Raw genomic sequence first — 14,187 nt, forward strand, 5'->3', positions numbered from 1 at the left:
CATAAAGACTTGCATTTGTGCCTTAACCTTCCTTTCCCTTAAATAACACCCCCAACCTGTTCCCAAAATCCACTCCAGAAGGCCTTCTAGCCTTCTGTTCTACTTGTGCACAAACAGCATACAACCCTGTGAGAGACCCCTAATAAAATCTGATGGGTTACACTTAATGACCTATAAAGTGCTTTCTAACCAACTTTATCATTCATAGGGGACACACTGAGAGAAAGCATATTTTTCTTTGGGAGTTAAGGGATCAACTGACCTAAGTTCAATATAGTAATTGAACAGGTTATTATATTGATCATAATATCTGCTTTTTAATTCGGTGCCTGTTATGTGATCTTAATGTCTGTTAAATGTCAAATGAAGTAAAGTAGGATATAGATGTAATAAATAAAAGTTCTTTTGCTCCAACAGAAATTTGGACAGATTCTGAAAACCTCTCCCCCTATAGCAAAGCAATGCAGTCTCAGAAAGTTTAGGAAATGGTTGGGGCAGCATCCAACTGTCCTTCTACCAAGAGTGATCTTGGTGTCCTAGCTCAGTTTCCCAACCTTTTCCTGACCATGGCCCTCTTCTGACCTTGTTTCCTTCCTGTGTCCCCCCCATGGGTGTAACCGGGGGGGGGGGAGTTGACTCCAATAAGTAAAAATCAATATAAATATGATGTTCTGCCCCCCCCAACAAAAGCGCACCCCCCTAATAAAATTCTGGCTATGCCCATGCCCCCCTCATCCTACTGGTAGAAAGGTAGTTATTTAAATGTTTTATTTGTAAATAGAACCTGTTTTATTTATATTTTTTATTATTTATACAAAATACAATTACATAACATGATAGGAACATAATGAAATATTGTTGAAGCAGAAAAGCATAGAATCATGGAGCTGGAAGGGGCCCCAAGAGTCATCTTTCTAGTATAGCACTACGCAGTGTAAGGAAACTCAGCTAAAGCATCCATTACAGATGGCCATCCAATCTTCGCTTAGAAACCTCCAAGGAAGGAGAGTGCAGAACCTCCTGAGGAAGATCTATCTTCCATGTAGTATAAAAAGTAAACAACACTTATTTGACCTCAATTATTTGACACAGAGGAGAAAACCTACAGATAAAAGTCCAAAAGGCATGCAGGGAGTTCTGTATATAGGAGAATTTTAAAAAGCAAGTTCTCCTCACTGACCTGGTGCAAAAAGATCTTGTCATCTGGAGGAGCACTGGCTGCCTAGATAAAACACTATACCCTCCACACCTTTACCTGGGAATAAGGCCCACTGAATTCAGTGCAACTTTCTTCTGAGTAGACACTTCTTTACTAGATGCAAGTCAGCAGCACCAGATGACTCCACTTGGCTAGGCGCTGGGGTGGATTGCACCCTGCATCTTGCAGAGTCAGGCCCAGGCTGTCACCAGGCCCAGCACTGGCAGCAGCAACAAGCAGCTCCGGCTCACCCATTGCCACGCCACCACCGTACTCACCTGACCTGGGGATTTTGGATTGCGGGCTCTACTGGTCAAAATTGGAGCCTCAGTGATCGCCCCCTCTCGCCGGAAACAATCCAGGACTTATCCAAGAAAACACACATGGCAAAAAGGAGCTCTAGGCCCTGGTGGGCCAACCCCTCACCCGCTTGTGATTGGCCAGGCTGATAGCCAGCCAATCAGAACTGTTTTCTTTCTCTGTGGCTTCCTAGTCTCGTGCTGTGCTCCCCCTTGCACAATTTTCAGCTGTGGCCCCCTTGGATTATCCTGGCCCCTGGTTGGGAAACACTGCCCTAGGTGATGGTTAAATCTAGCCATACTTGTTTGTTTCCCCCTTGCCTGCCTCTGCATAGGCTCCTTATGTGGTGCTTTTCTACAAGATTTCCTTCTGCACCCACCTCAGGCAGGGACTTTAGTGACAGTGGTAACTTTTCCCTGTAGGGCAGGGATTGTAAACCTGCTGCCTACTGCCAACAAATGCTTTTACAGTGGTGCCTCGCAAGACGAAATTAATTCGTTCCGCAAGTTTTTTCTTCTTGCGAGTTTTTCGTCTTGCGAAGCACGGTTTCCCATAGGAATGCATTGAAAATCAATTAATGCGTTCCTAGGGAGACCGCCTTCAGACCAGGTCCGGGGACAGTCTGTCCCCGGACCTCCTCTGAAGGCTGACGGGGGGAGAAGGACTTTTCTCCCCACCGCCAGCCTTCAGAACAGCCTTCTGAAGGCTGGCAGTGGGAAGAAAAGCCCTTCTCCCGCCACCAGCCTTCAGAAGAGTTCCCGCAGGGCTGCCTAGGCTGCGGATAGCAGCCTGCTGCCCGCTGCGCGGGGCGCTCTTCTTCAGAGCGCCCCTCTTGCGGGGCAGACATCTGCAGCTTGGGAAGCCCTGCAGGACTTCCCCGCAGGGCTCTCCAAGCTGCGGATAGCAGCCTGCTGCCCCACACGAGGGGCGCTCTTCTTCAGAGCGTCCCTCGCGCGGGGCAGACATTCGCAGCTTGGGGAGCCCTGCAGGACTTCCCCGCAGGGCTCTCCAAGCGGCGGATAGCAGCCTGCTGCCCCGCGCGAGGGGTGCTCTTCTTCAGAGCGCCCCTCGCGCGGGGCAGACATTCGCAGGTTGGGGAGCCCTGCAGGCTGCTATCCGCAGCTTGGAGAGCCCTGCGGGGAGCTCTTCTGAAGGCTGGCGGGGGAGAAGGGCTTTTCTTCCCACCGCCACCCTTCAGAACAGCCTTCTGAATGTTGGCGGTGGGGAGGAAAACCTTCCTCCCACCGCAAGTCTTCAAGACAGCTCCGGGAACAGAGGAGAAGCGCTGTGCGCCTTTCCCTCTGTTCCCAGACCTGTCCTGAAGGCTTGCGGTGGGAGGAGGGCTTTCCTCCCCACCGCCAACATTCAGAATGCTGTCCTGAATGTTGGCGGTGGGGAGGAAAAACCCTCCTCCCACCACAAACCCCGGGAACAGAGGAGAAGCGCTGCGCGCCTTCTCCTCTGTTCCCGGACCTCCCACCGCAAGCCTTCAGGACCGGTCCGGGAACAGAGGAGAAGGCGTGCTGCGCTTCCCCGCTGTCCCCGGAGATTTCCCTATGGGCTTTCGTCTTGTGAAGCAAGCCCATAGGGAAATTCGTCTTGCGAAGCCGCTAAAAATCAGAAAACCCTTTCGTCTTGCGGGTTTTTCGTTTAGCGAGGTATTCGTCTTGCAGGGCACCACTGTACCAGTGTCCTTGGGCAGTGGCCTCAGACTCTGTGAAATGGGAGTCAGTGTGAGGTGGCCACCTTGTATTTTTTTCCTGGTGCTGAGAATTGCTTCCTGTTGCTATTGGACAGAGACAGTATCAGTGTGTTTGTAAAAAAATAATATTGTGTGATCTCCACAGTAAGGACTAGCAGGACATAGATGGCTTCCCATAGTAAACATAAGGATGTCATGGGTGGGGATCTCCTATTGTGTGTTATGCCATGCTCCCCATGGCAGCCATTTTGTGTTATACCACAACCTCACCCCAGCAGTTGATTTGTTATGGGAACCCTCATCACTCTTTCAAAATTAAAAAGTTGTCCTCTGATCCAAAAAAGTTGGTGATTCCTGCTATAGGGAGTGGCCAAATCAGACAGCAATAGATATAGGTATATTGTTTAAATTGAAGACTTTGTGTCTTACTTAAATATTTTGTATACAAGGACACTGCAAAATATTGCAGATTGGTGTAAGCATATTTTATGCAGCAGTCCTACTAGAAGATGACAATTCTGTTTTTGATCCCATTGTTCACTGCCTAATCCATTTCAGCCTCTTTCTTTGTGAGGTACCCAATAGCCTACTTCAGGAGATATATTTGTAGTTTGTTTCACATTTTCAGTTTGAATAATGATGCATTCTCTGTTTGATAGAGGTGGTGGCCAATTCATCTAAATGAAATTTCAGCAAGTGTTTGTTGAGTTTCCCAGTTGGTAAATGATGCAGCCTTGCAATTCTGAACCCCACATCTGGCTGGAGGGAGTTAGAAAGAAACAACAATGGCTCTTCAGTAGGGAAGAGCTTCGCCAGCAGAGACACGTAATCTGCCATTGAGGGACCCTGCTATGCCTTCATATACTTAGATCTACCACTGGCTGTCTTTCTACCAGTGATAGCAGGCCTTAGGCCCCAAAATAAGAGTTTCTGGGAGAGGACATAGGCAGCCTTGGATTCAAGGTTCTTTCATTCATTCAAGAGGCCCTAAATTGGATCCTGTGTGTCTGGTATTGGTGTAACTATTTCACACACACTAACAGATCAAAAGAGAGGTAAGTCCACCCCCCCTTCTGTTCTGGCTGGTGTGTTTGTTTGCAGGAGTTTAGAAGTGCTGATAGATTCTGGAACTTTGCACACATCCCAATCACATTTAAGGTTGAACTCCTAGTCACAAACTAATCACAGGCCTTGTCTTTTACCGTATTTTATGTTCTATAAGACTCACTTTTTCCCTCCTAAAAAGTAAGGGGAAATGTGTGCGCGTCTTATGGAGCGAATGCAGGCTGCGTAGCTATCCCAGAAGCCAGAACAGCAAGAGGGATCACTGCTTTCACTGCAGCGATCCCTCTTGCTGTTCTGGCTTCTGGGATTCAGAATATTTTTTTTCTTGTTTTCCTCCTCCAAAAACTAGGTGCGTCTTGTGGTCTGGTGCATCTGATAGAGTGAAAAATACGGTACTTGCTTGTTATGGTGGTGGGGGCAAGACTTCAGTGTGCAGTAGGAGGGTATTTTTGTTGCAATTATTATTGTGCTGTCTCGGGGTGGGTTACAACAATTTAAAAATACAAGATTAAAATGCATTAAAGCAAATTGCTGTTGGTAGAATAGGTGGGTCTTAAAAACAGAGTTCTGTTTGAAGCATGTTGTCATTATAACACTCAATCCTGTGCTCAGCCTGGCATTTTGTCCAATTAGATAATGCATCTGTAATAAGGGTTGACAAAAGGTGCTTTCAACTGCTTTCAAAAATCTCCATACTAAAAAAAATCACTTATTTTATTTCAGAGTTGTCTGTTTTTCAATAACTTTTCCCATTTGTTATAACTGAGACTATAAAATTGTGCTAAGCTATATGTGGTGAGGCAGCCAAGTATGTTTGTTTGCATACCTGCCCCATTCACAGGAAGCAAGAAGGTCTACTTTTTACCCCCACAAAATGTAGATGCCAGGAATCAAACTTCCTACACACTGCTGTTTAGAGAACTTTTGTCACGGGCCTGGCTCACATTGGAGCCAAGCTTGGCGAAAAGAGCCTGAAGGGATGCAGGGTTCAGGATGTGAGGTATGGGAGGAGGTAGAGTTCAGCTGCTTTCAGCTATAAACTTTTTGCTGGAAAATGTAGATTCTTATCACCATACATTAAGGCAATGGATGTAAAGAATTTTTTTTTGTTGCTGTCATGTCTTGTGTGGCCCTTAACAGGAGCCCACAAATCTTAGTTTACCTTAGTAGGTCACATGCATGGAGGTGTAATCCTTGACATTGCACTGTACCCTGAGGACCAGGAAAATTATCTGCTGCCCTTTCCAGCTTTAAACTTGCCACAGTGGAGGAAAGAGTTGTTCCCACTTCAGGCCCCAAGTTTTGTCCTCCTCTTGGGCTTGGAGTTGGAGCTAAATAGGGGATTGTCCTTGCAATTGCATTGTTTTTTGGAGGGCCTCTGGTATAGCACAAATGTGGAGATAACTTCTCCCCTCCCCACATCCCCAGCTTTAAACTCAAGAGAGTTTAAACTCAAGGGGTTTGTGTATGTTGCGTTGTGCTTACAACAACTCATCATGGTAATTGGAATTGTGGACCCTTGGCAAGCCTCAAATGTAAAAATATAAAATTCGTTTTCTAAACCTAAAACATTGATAATGAAATTATGGCTTTGGGGTTGAAGAAGTCTTAATAAGTATAACTTATCATCTGCATGTCCAGAGATCTATACCCAAACACGCTTTTCCTGATTCCTGTTATGAAAGTACATGTACTTTATTTGTATCTTAGTGTTTGGTTTATATCCATTCCTGTGGTGGGAAGCAAGAAAATACTTCACATGTATTACTTTTATTTAGAAAAGCCAATAGCAGTCTCTGTGCAAAGCCAAAAAGCAAACTTTGCTTCCTTGAAATATTTCTTCTTGCTATGGGTTTTTGATAACTTATTTGGAAACATAAAGCTAGTGTAGGTGCTGAAGGTATCAAAGTCTTCCTAAACTTATTTTAAGGATTATAGAGAAGTCCTGAATCCTGAATAAGGATTATAGAGAAGTCCTGATTATAGAGAGGTCCTGAAGTCACCTCATAATTTGGGATTCTAATAGTGAAGACAAACATAAGTGTGATGGAACTTGTTGAAATGCATATTTACTGCCATGAAGAGAAATGTGTTTTTACAGCAGTAAATGTTTGTTCAAACAATTTACAGCAAAATTAAAATATTACATCTGTTTTTACTGTAAGAACAGGGTGAACAGTAAATACAATGTTACAGTTTAGGATCATATATTTGACAAATTCAGAGTTTAATAACCAGTTGGAAAGCAAAGAGAAATTTTAAAATGGAGTTTAGTTTTGAAAAGGCATAAATATATTTATTTAATATGAGCATATTAACACAGGAGAGAAACAGATGCACAACTTCTGGCTTATGTGTTACCTTTATCACACTTGACAGTTTCTCCATGTTTCATCACAACATGTAGCAGTGGCTATCCTATGATTTTTTCACATTTAAAAAAGAGTTTCTACATGAGCTCCACCTGTTCCTAATAATAGCAGGTGTTGGCAGTGGCATGGAAAGCCTTCATACCAGAAAACCATATGATTAATCATACTGCATGTTACAGCAGCAACATGCAAAAGCTGATAATTGGTGATAATTTCCAACTTTCCTCTTCATGAAAAATGTAATGTCTGGACTGGCTCCAGAATGTAACTAATAACTAATGAAAAACCACAGTAAGGTTTTATAAGTATATCTGAAGAAACTCAAAGAAATTGAATTGACAGTTACCCTCAACAGGAAAAATGACAGAATTTATGGAGACTAGGGTACTTCATATTTACAGAGAATGGAGCCTTGCTTAGATATAGAACATCAATGAAGGCAAAGCAAAAATCCTTGTCAGGATAACAGGAAAGTGTGTTTAAGAATTCTTGGCTAATCTACAGTCATTCAAATGATGACAATCTGATTACATTAGTTAATCAGTATTGGACTCCAGAATTCATGAGACAGTCGTACAGTCATAGGAGACTAAAGAGCAAATGGCACTGATGTCTTAAAAACAAAAACAAAAAAACTTGGTTTAGTGTCTGTGCTTGAAAAGTGATGAAACAAATAAACTTGTAAGTTCTCATGAGAATATGGAATATTACTTGTCAGCATGGTATTATTGATTAAGAAATTTGCATACCAACCTAAGATGTACTACCCTAGTTTCCTTCTTGAGCAATCAACTGGTTTAATAGACTAGAACAGGATTTTCCACACTTGTGTTTCCAGCTGTTTTTGGATTACAACTACAACAACTGAGCTAGTGAGATTAGTGGTCAGGGATGGAGACAGTAGTCCAAAAATAGCTGGAGACCCAAGTTTGGGAAACCCTGGACTAGAGGAAAACAGCAAAGTTTCGGATGTGGTCTCATGTGATACTTTGATTCAGGAGCAGTTGTTGAACAAGGTGCCGTTAAAGAGCTTGTCTCCAGAGCCAGTCCGGCACTTTTGATTCAGTGGAGAGAGTAGGTGATATTTTTTCCTGATTCCTGTCTGCAGCCACCTGAATCAGCTTTAGAGAGCAGCATGTAAGGGGTGAGGGGTGGGAACTGGTGAAAATAATCTCCCTCTCTTCTGTTAGTGGATGTATCTGCGGGTTCAAAACTCCATCTCGCTCAGTATGCGAGATCTCTTTGGGATCTCAGGTAGAGGACTTGTTAGCCTGCTATATGATCCCTTTTAACTGAAAACATCAGGGATTGAATCAGGATCCTTTTGCATGCAAAACATGTCCTACATTGCTAAGGACATTGGTTCCTCTTCAACGTGCTGAATCTGCTCTCTTGGAGTTTTGATTTTTTAATTTACTTACAATGCCATATAAAGTTTTCACATACACTATGAGCTAAAACATTTGAGTGATGGTGACACTTTGATTTTTATAATAGTAGAGATTTCCGCTAATACAAGCACTGAAATGCTCAGACATTTAAGAAAGTTGCCGATATACGCTAAGTTTTGGATGGAAGCTTGTGTGTTCCCTCCCTCTTTCTTATTTGCCAAGTGTTGAAGTCTCTTATTTATAGCCTCCTTTTTAAAGTGTCAGAAATGTCTGGGGTTCTGAGCTTCTTTGAATACATTAAGATTAAATATTGCTTTAAAAATGGTAAAATGATTAGTTTGACTGTAGGCCTATACTCACCTGGGACTAAGCACCACTGAACTTACCGGTACTTACTTCTGAGAGGTATGTGTAAAATTGCAGTGTTAAAGCAACATCTAAAATATTGATAAGGATGACATGAGTTAGATGCCAGGATACATAATTCTCATCGAAATAAACATATAGGGTTGTTTCCAACACTGCTGTTCCACTAGTGCAGCAGATTTATATTTCCACAATGGAACTTAGTTGTTCTTTTCCCTTGAGTGCCCCCATGCACCCTCAAAATTTGATCCAGAGGGCTGAAGAAGCCTCCAGAGCTGATTTTTTGGTGTACAGGAAGAGGATGTGCACAGTCCTGGATACAAGCTTATGTATATGTTCTTTCATTTTACAGTGAGGAAATTTTGAAAAAAGACAATATAAATGGTAGACACTTGCATTTCTAAGCAGTTACACCATTTACAGTGTTTTGTGGCTCACTCGGCGTACCTGAATCTTCCATGTACATCACCGAAAATAATATTGTGTGCACTGAACTTGGGGGGGGGGTAGATGAAGAAACCTTGTGGTGGAATCTGGTTGCAAGAAATCTTTGAATTTCTTTAAGAGATAGCTCAACATTCTAATGACATCACAGACTACTCTTGTGCCCCTTGGTAACCACATTAGAACATTGAGTTTGTGTGTGTGTGTGTGTGTGTGTGTGGTGAATAAATGAAGGCAGTTTTTGTAAAACTATTTAAAATACTTGAAAATAATCCTTTCAAAGGATTCTTAGAAAAGCGTTATAAAGAAAACACTTCAGAGGTAACAGTGTATTATAAATCCTTCACTTGAGAAAGAAACTTGTAGTCAATGTGAGGTATTGCATATTGCCTACAAAGCAAAACAGAATTTTGCAGAAGTGTTCCATCACCTGTTCACTGGTGTGATGTGTTGCCAATTGATTCAGAGGCCTCTGAACTTCATTTTTGTGGTAGTACAGTTTCTCCAAGCTACTTGCATGTATTTCGGCAGTGGTGGTGGTAGGATGTCCCGTATGTAGCTGCTGGGCTTCTGAAGGTAATGCATGGCTATGGGAAAAATTAAACTTAAAACCCATCTTTTCCAGGGTTTGATACCCCTGTTATTTGGCCAGGAATATACTGGCTTTCTATAGTGATGTTGATGAGGCTTAACCTAAGTGAATGACCATACCTTATAGTGCTTTTGAAAGTGTTGGTTAGCAGACAACCAGGGTGCATATTTCCCAATTCATTGAGAGAAAGTGGTATACTTTCAGTTATAATTTTAACTAAGCACCAACCTCGTTTTATTCAGAAATGAGATGCTTTATTGAAGCAGATGATAAAATCAATGTTGAGTACTGATAAAAGGAGAAACTTTAGACTGATTGCCTGTAATGTTACCATGTCTGTTTATATTGATCAATGCTAGTGAATTTAGAAGAGGTGAGAATGGTGAAATGTGAACTGACTTCTCATGTAAGCAGGCGGTATGTGCATGTGCTACAACCGTAAAAGTTTAGGAAAAGGAAATTTTCAGAATCTTTTTTAAAAATGCAATTCTCTCTCTCTTAAAGCACTCTTCACATTTTGGAAGTTGCTTGTTATTTTAGCAACATAAACTGTGTTATGTGTAACTTTATATACCCTAGAGTTATCAGTTTTTGTATATTGAAAGTTCAGTTTATGGGACAATAGTTACAAATTATATTTGTTTGTAAAAGTATTTGATACAAATGGAGCTACAAGCTGTTGAACTCTTAAGAAACCTAGCATCTCTTTGGTTTTTCTGCTTTATGAGAAGCAGGTAAAAAAAACAATAAAAACAAACTGTTTGCATCATAGTAAAATAAATTATTATTAATAATTTGGAAAATTATTATGACTCCCATTGTTAAGCAGCCATAAGGCATTAATTTTTATAAAAAGGACTGAGAAAAAGAGGAGAAATGGAACAAAACTCAGTAAATACTTTGAAATCTAGTTAGTCTCAAGTTGTTGCTATCACTTCCTGTTCTTCATAGTTGTCTTCCTATTTATCATGGACTTCTAAAGACTGAAGGTTATCCCAGATTGAAACAAGCTTTTATCCTTTCACATGTCAGTTTATTTCTTGATTTAATGTATATCCAAATATAGACCATTTTCTTCAACATGCTGCGGAAGATGGAGGAATCTGAAGTAGGTGAGAAGCAAGAGAAGTCAGAGGCTGTGTTGTGCAAAAGACCTTGCCACCATGTTACATGAGGGATATGCTTGGCAGAATCCCAGAGTGAATTCCTTGGCCAAATACTTGAAGATGTTCTGTGCTTTGCAACATTTGAAAGTACCTTTCCCTAAATCTGCAGCCTGTTTTGTAAGCCAGTCAAATGCAGAAGCAGTGCTATCATCATTTACATTTCTACCTTTGAATCTTGGATCTGACAGTTTTGCAACAACATGAACTTGATGGCAACAAAATTATGTTGCTCTGTACTTTCTCCTACTCCTTTGAGACATAGTAAAGAGGACAGAAACAGATCCACCAGCTATGCCAACAAGAGGAAAGCACAATCAAATAATGCATTGACTCCTTTCTTTCCTTGTGACAATGGCATTGCCCTTCCAGAATTGGAATGCACCTTGCTCTTGCATTTGAAAATTATATTGCGTGGCAAGTTTCCTCCCCCAGATGAAATGAAGACACAGACACATTGTTTTAAGGTTAATGGGTGTGAAAGGCCACAACTTTATTGATTACGGAATTGAAGGTATTGGCCTTAGGCATTGGCTTCTATCGACTACCCGGCATGGTGACCGGGAAGGGTTGAACACACCGCAGGAGTCCTGTTGAAGTACGCCAACTAGGATCCCACGGGTGTCACCGCTCGGGGGCGTGCCGGAGGCCCTACCTCTCCAGGCTTCGGACAAGGCCACGCCCCCCCTGGGAGTCCTCTACCGGACTACCCCTTCTCATTGGGGGAAGGTGATGGCGCTCCCTTCCCCCCTCCTTTTCCCTATAATTTGCCCCATGCCAATGCCTAACCGCCAATACCGTGAAAGTTGTGACGATTGCTACGAGGTAGGCGAAAAAACCAAAAGGCAGGAAGTGCGCCAAATTGGAAAAATTCCTACCAGGCCCCTTGTGGCGACCAACCGAAGTCTATAGCAAGGCCAATTCTAGTTAAACCTAAGGGTGGGTGGGATGGGAAAACCGCTCAGCTGCTGGGGCGAGGGGAAAAGAGGGCGGTCCCTGGTCGTGCCTGGCCTTAAGTAGCCCAGGCCGCGCCTCCCCTCGCCCGCCGATTGGCGGGCTAGGTTGCAGGCACGCCCAGGGATTCCCCAATTCTCGCGGGGGCGAGGGAAGCCCCCGCGAATGTGGGAGGGTTCTGCCTGCAACACCCTCTCCTCTGCGAGCTCGGAAAGGGCTCTCTCAGTATACTACTCAGGACTTGCTTGTCCTCTAATGTACAGGAATTGTGATGATCTAATTCTGTACATAAAACTCTTTTTGTTACACAGTTTTAGAAATAATTTTGGATTAGTGAAGTATGAATGCCTCGTCTAAAACATTTTGTTCATTATTCTAAAGCAAAAAACTTTACAAGCCAAAAGAAATTAATTATTTTGGGAACCTAACAACTAAAGAGGATCTGAACACTTAAATATATGGTAGCTGAACTCGTTGATTTATAATAAAATAATAATTTTGTGTTATATCCATGTGCCTGCCACCCCTCATCTCTCTTCCTCTGGCGTGGTCATGCAGAGGTTATAAGAAGCATTTGTTTCTGCTTCAACTAACCATGGTTTGTTATGTCTGAATAGGGAGCTACAATCCAAGCCGGAATTGTAATCCATGATTTTAAGTCTTTCTGCACAGATTTAACTATGATTTAAATTAGCCACAGTTCATCCCAGTACTGACCTAGACTAACTGTGGTTGGTTAGGTGAAAACAGAAGCAGTTGCTTCCAGTCTCCTTTTAGTTGCTCCAGGTGAGTTAAGGGGGAGAATAATTCATGCACTCATGGCTCACCCAAGCACATGGACTTCTGTTTCAGTGTATCTGAAGAAGTATGCATGCACACGAAAGCTCATACCAATAACAAACTTAGTTGGTCTCTAAGGTGCTACTGGAAGAATTTTTTTTATTTTGCTTCAACTATGGCAGACCAACACAGCTACCTACCTGTAACCAAGCTCATTATTGTAGTATGAAACTTAGCATTGTGTCAGAACCCAAGCTATCGTGTACAGGGTTTTGATTTTTACAACAAACAGTACAACTTGTTTAGCACATTAAGATTAAAAGTACAGCGGAACCTCTGGTTGTGAACGTGATCTGTGCGGGAGGCACATTCACAACCTGCAATGTTCGTAACCTGAAGCATCTGTAACCCGAGGTACCACTCTATTTACTTTCTTCAATTCGGTAAGATATCTATCTGTCCTATCTATCTGTCTGTCTATCTGTAGCATAGTGTTTGTACCTTGCTTGAGCTAGAAGTGGTATTTTCTTTTTTACATATAAACAGAAATAATAAAATAATATAATAAAAATGCAGAAAGTGTAGACTTAGTTATGATATACAAGTGTTGATGTCAAATTGATCACTAGCTCCACTTGTAAGTGGAGTAAGCCTCTGCATCTTTTTTTCATCCTTCCCAATTCACCCAGCACAGCATTAGTAGCCAGGAAATTTGTAACTGGAAGTCATTTCATACCTGCTGAAATAGTACTTCAGGGCAATCTTGCTACTTTCTTTGGACTTCAGAACATTTGTTTTGTAAAAGGGATGGTGGTTCCTTGAAAAACAGTGCATGAAAGCTTTTCCTATCTGCATGTTTTAACAGTGAGTAGCTTATTGCTATGCAGTTTTGGTCCCACTTAATACAAGCACCCATCCTCCCTTTCTGCTATATCATATTGTCTGATTCAAAACAGCTGTATACAAATGGGAATTGGTAAGTTAAACATTTGACCGGTCAAAACGGTCTTTGAGTTGACTAGTTAAATATTGACCCAAGCCATTTCCTTGGCATATATTTTTGGATAGACATGTTTGCTGCTGCTGAATTCTGAAGTAGTTTCTGTTTGGCTCTGATCATTATACAAAACTAGAATGGAAGAGCAGGCAATCTTTCGCTAGATGGAATTTCCTTCAAATTGGGGTTGCATCATTCTGCTCTAAAATGCTTTTAAGAGGATGGGAAAAAGTGTAGTATAGAGTTTCTCCCAAATTTTTAAGTTCCAATTCAGTCTACTGTAGGGAATGCTTTTTGATTATAAGTTTCCTGTCTGTTAAGGTCAGCCAGTAAAATTCAATTGGGCCTCATATCCTTCAGAAGTTGAACTGTGGATGGATAGGATAGGGCCTCTTCTGTAGTTGTATTGCAATTCTGGAGCCAATTCCCTACAGAGACCAGCTTCGATCCTTCATTGTGTACTTTTAGCCAATCAGTGAAAATAGTTTTATTCTGACACATTTGGAAGCTAGTATGATGTGCTTCTTTAGCTATTCATAGAATCCTAGAACTGTAGAGTTGGAAGGTACTCTGTGGGTCATCTAGTTGAACCCCTGCTATGCAGAAATCTCAGCTAAAAGCATCAATAGCAGATGGCCATCCAACCTCTGCTTAAACACCTCCAATGAAAGAGAGTCCACCACGTCAATTCCGTTGTCAAACTGCTCTTATCATGAGAAAGTTCTTATTGTTGTTTAGTCAGAATCTCATTCCTTGTAACTAGAGCCATTGGTTTTCATCCTACCCTCCGGAGCAAGAGAAAACAAGCTTGCTCCATCTTCCATGTGATAGCCCTTTAGAAATTTAATGGCAATTATATCTCT

General features: G+C 42.0%; 1 protein-coding gene across 5 annotated transcripts in view; it reads left to right on the top strand.

The window, feature by feature from the left end:
• Nucleotides 1-14,187, top strand: part of CUL3 (cullin 3) — a 47,173-nt gene that overhangs the window by 3,190 nt on the left and 29,796 nt on the right. For 2 of the 5 annotated variants that reach the window (XM_081910378.1, XM_081910380.1), the window contains exon 1: nt 9,047-9,159. The exons of 2 other annotated variants lie outside the window; for them this stretch is intronic. In XM_081910378.1, the coding sequence (XP_081766504.1) occupies nt 9,067-9,159 (93 nt within the window). In that variant the 5' untranslated portion in view covers nt 9,047-9,066. Of the gene's footprint in view, nt 1-9,046; nt 9,160-9,278; nt 9,415-14,187 lie in introns of those variants that run through there. One more of the 5 variants, XM_081910381.1, reaches the window with a different exon arrangement.

The sequence above is a fragment of the Podarcis melisellensis genome (genome assembly GCF_964234715.1).
Source record: "Podarcis melisellensis genome assembly, chromosome: 5".
Lineage (NCBI taxonomy): Eukaryota > Metazoa > Chordata > Lepidosauria > Squamata > Lacertidae > Podarcis > Podarcis melisellensis.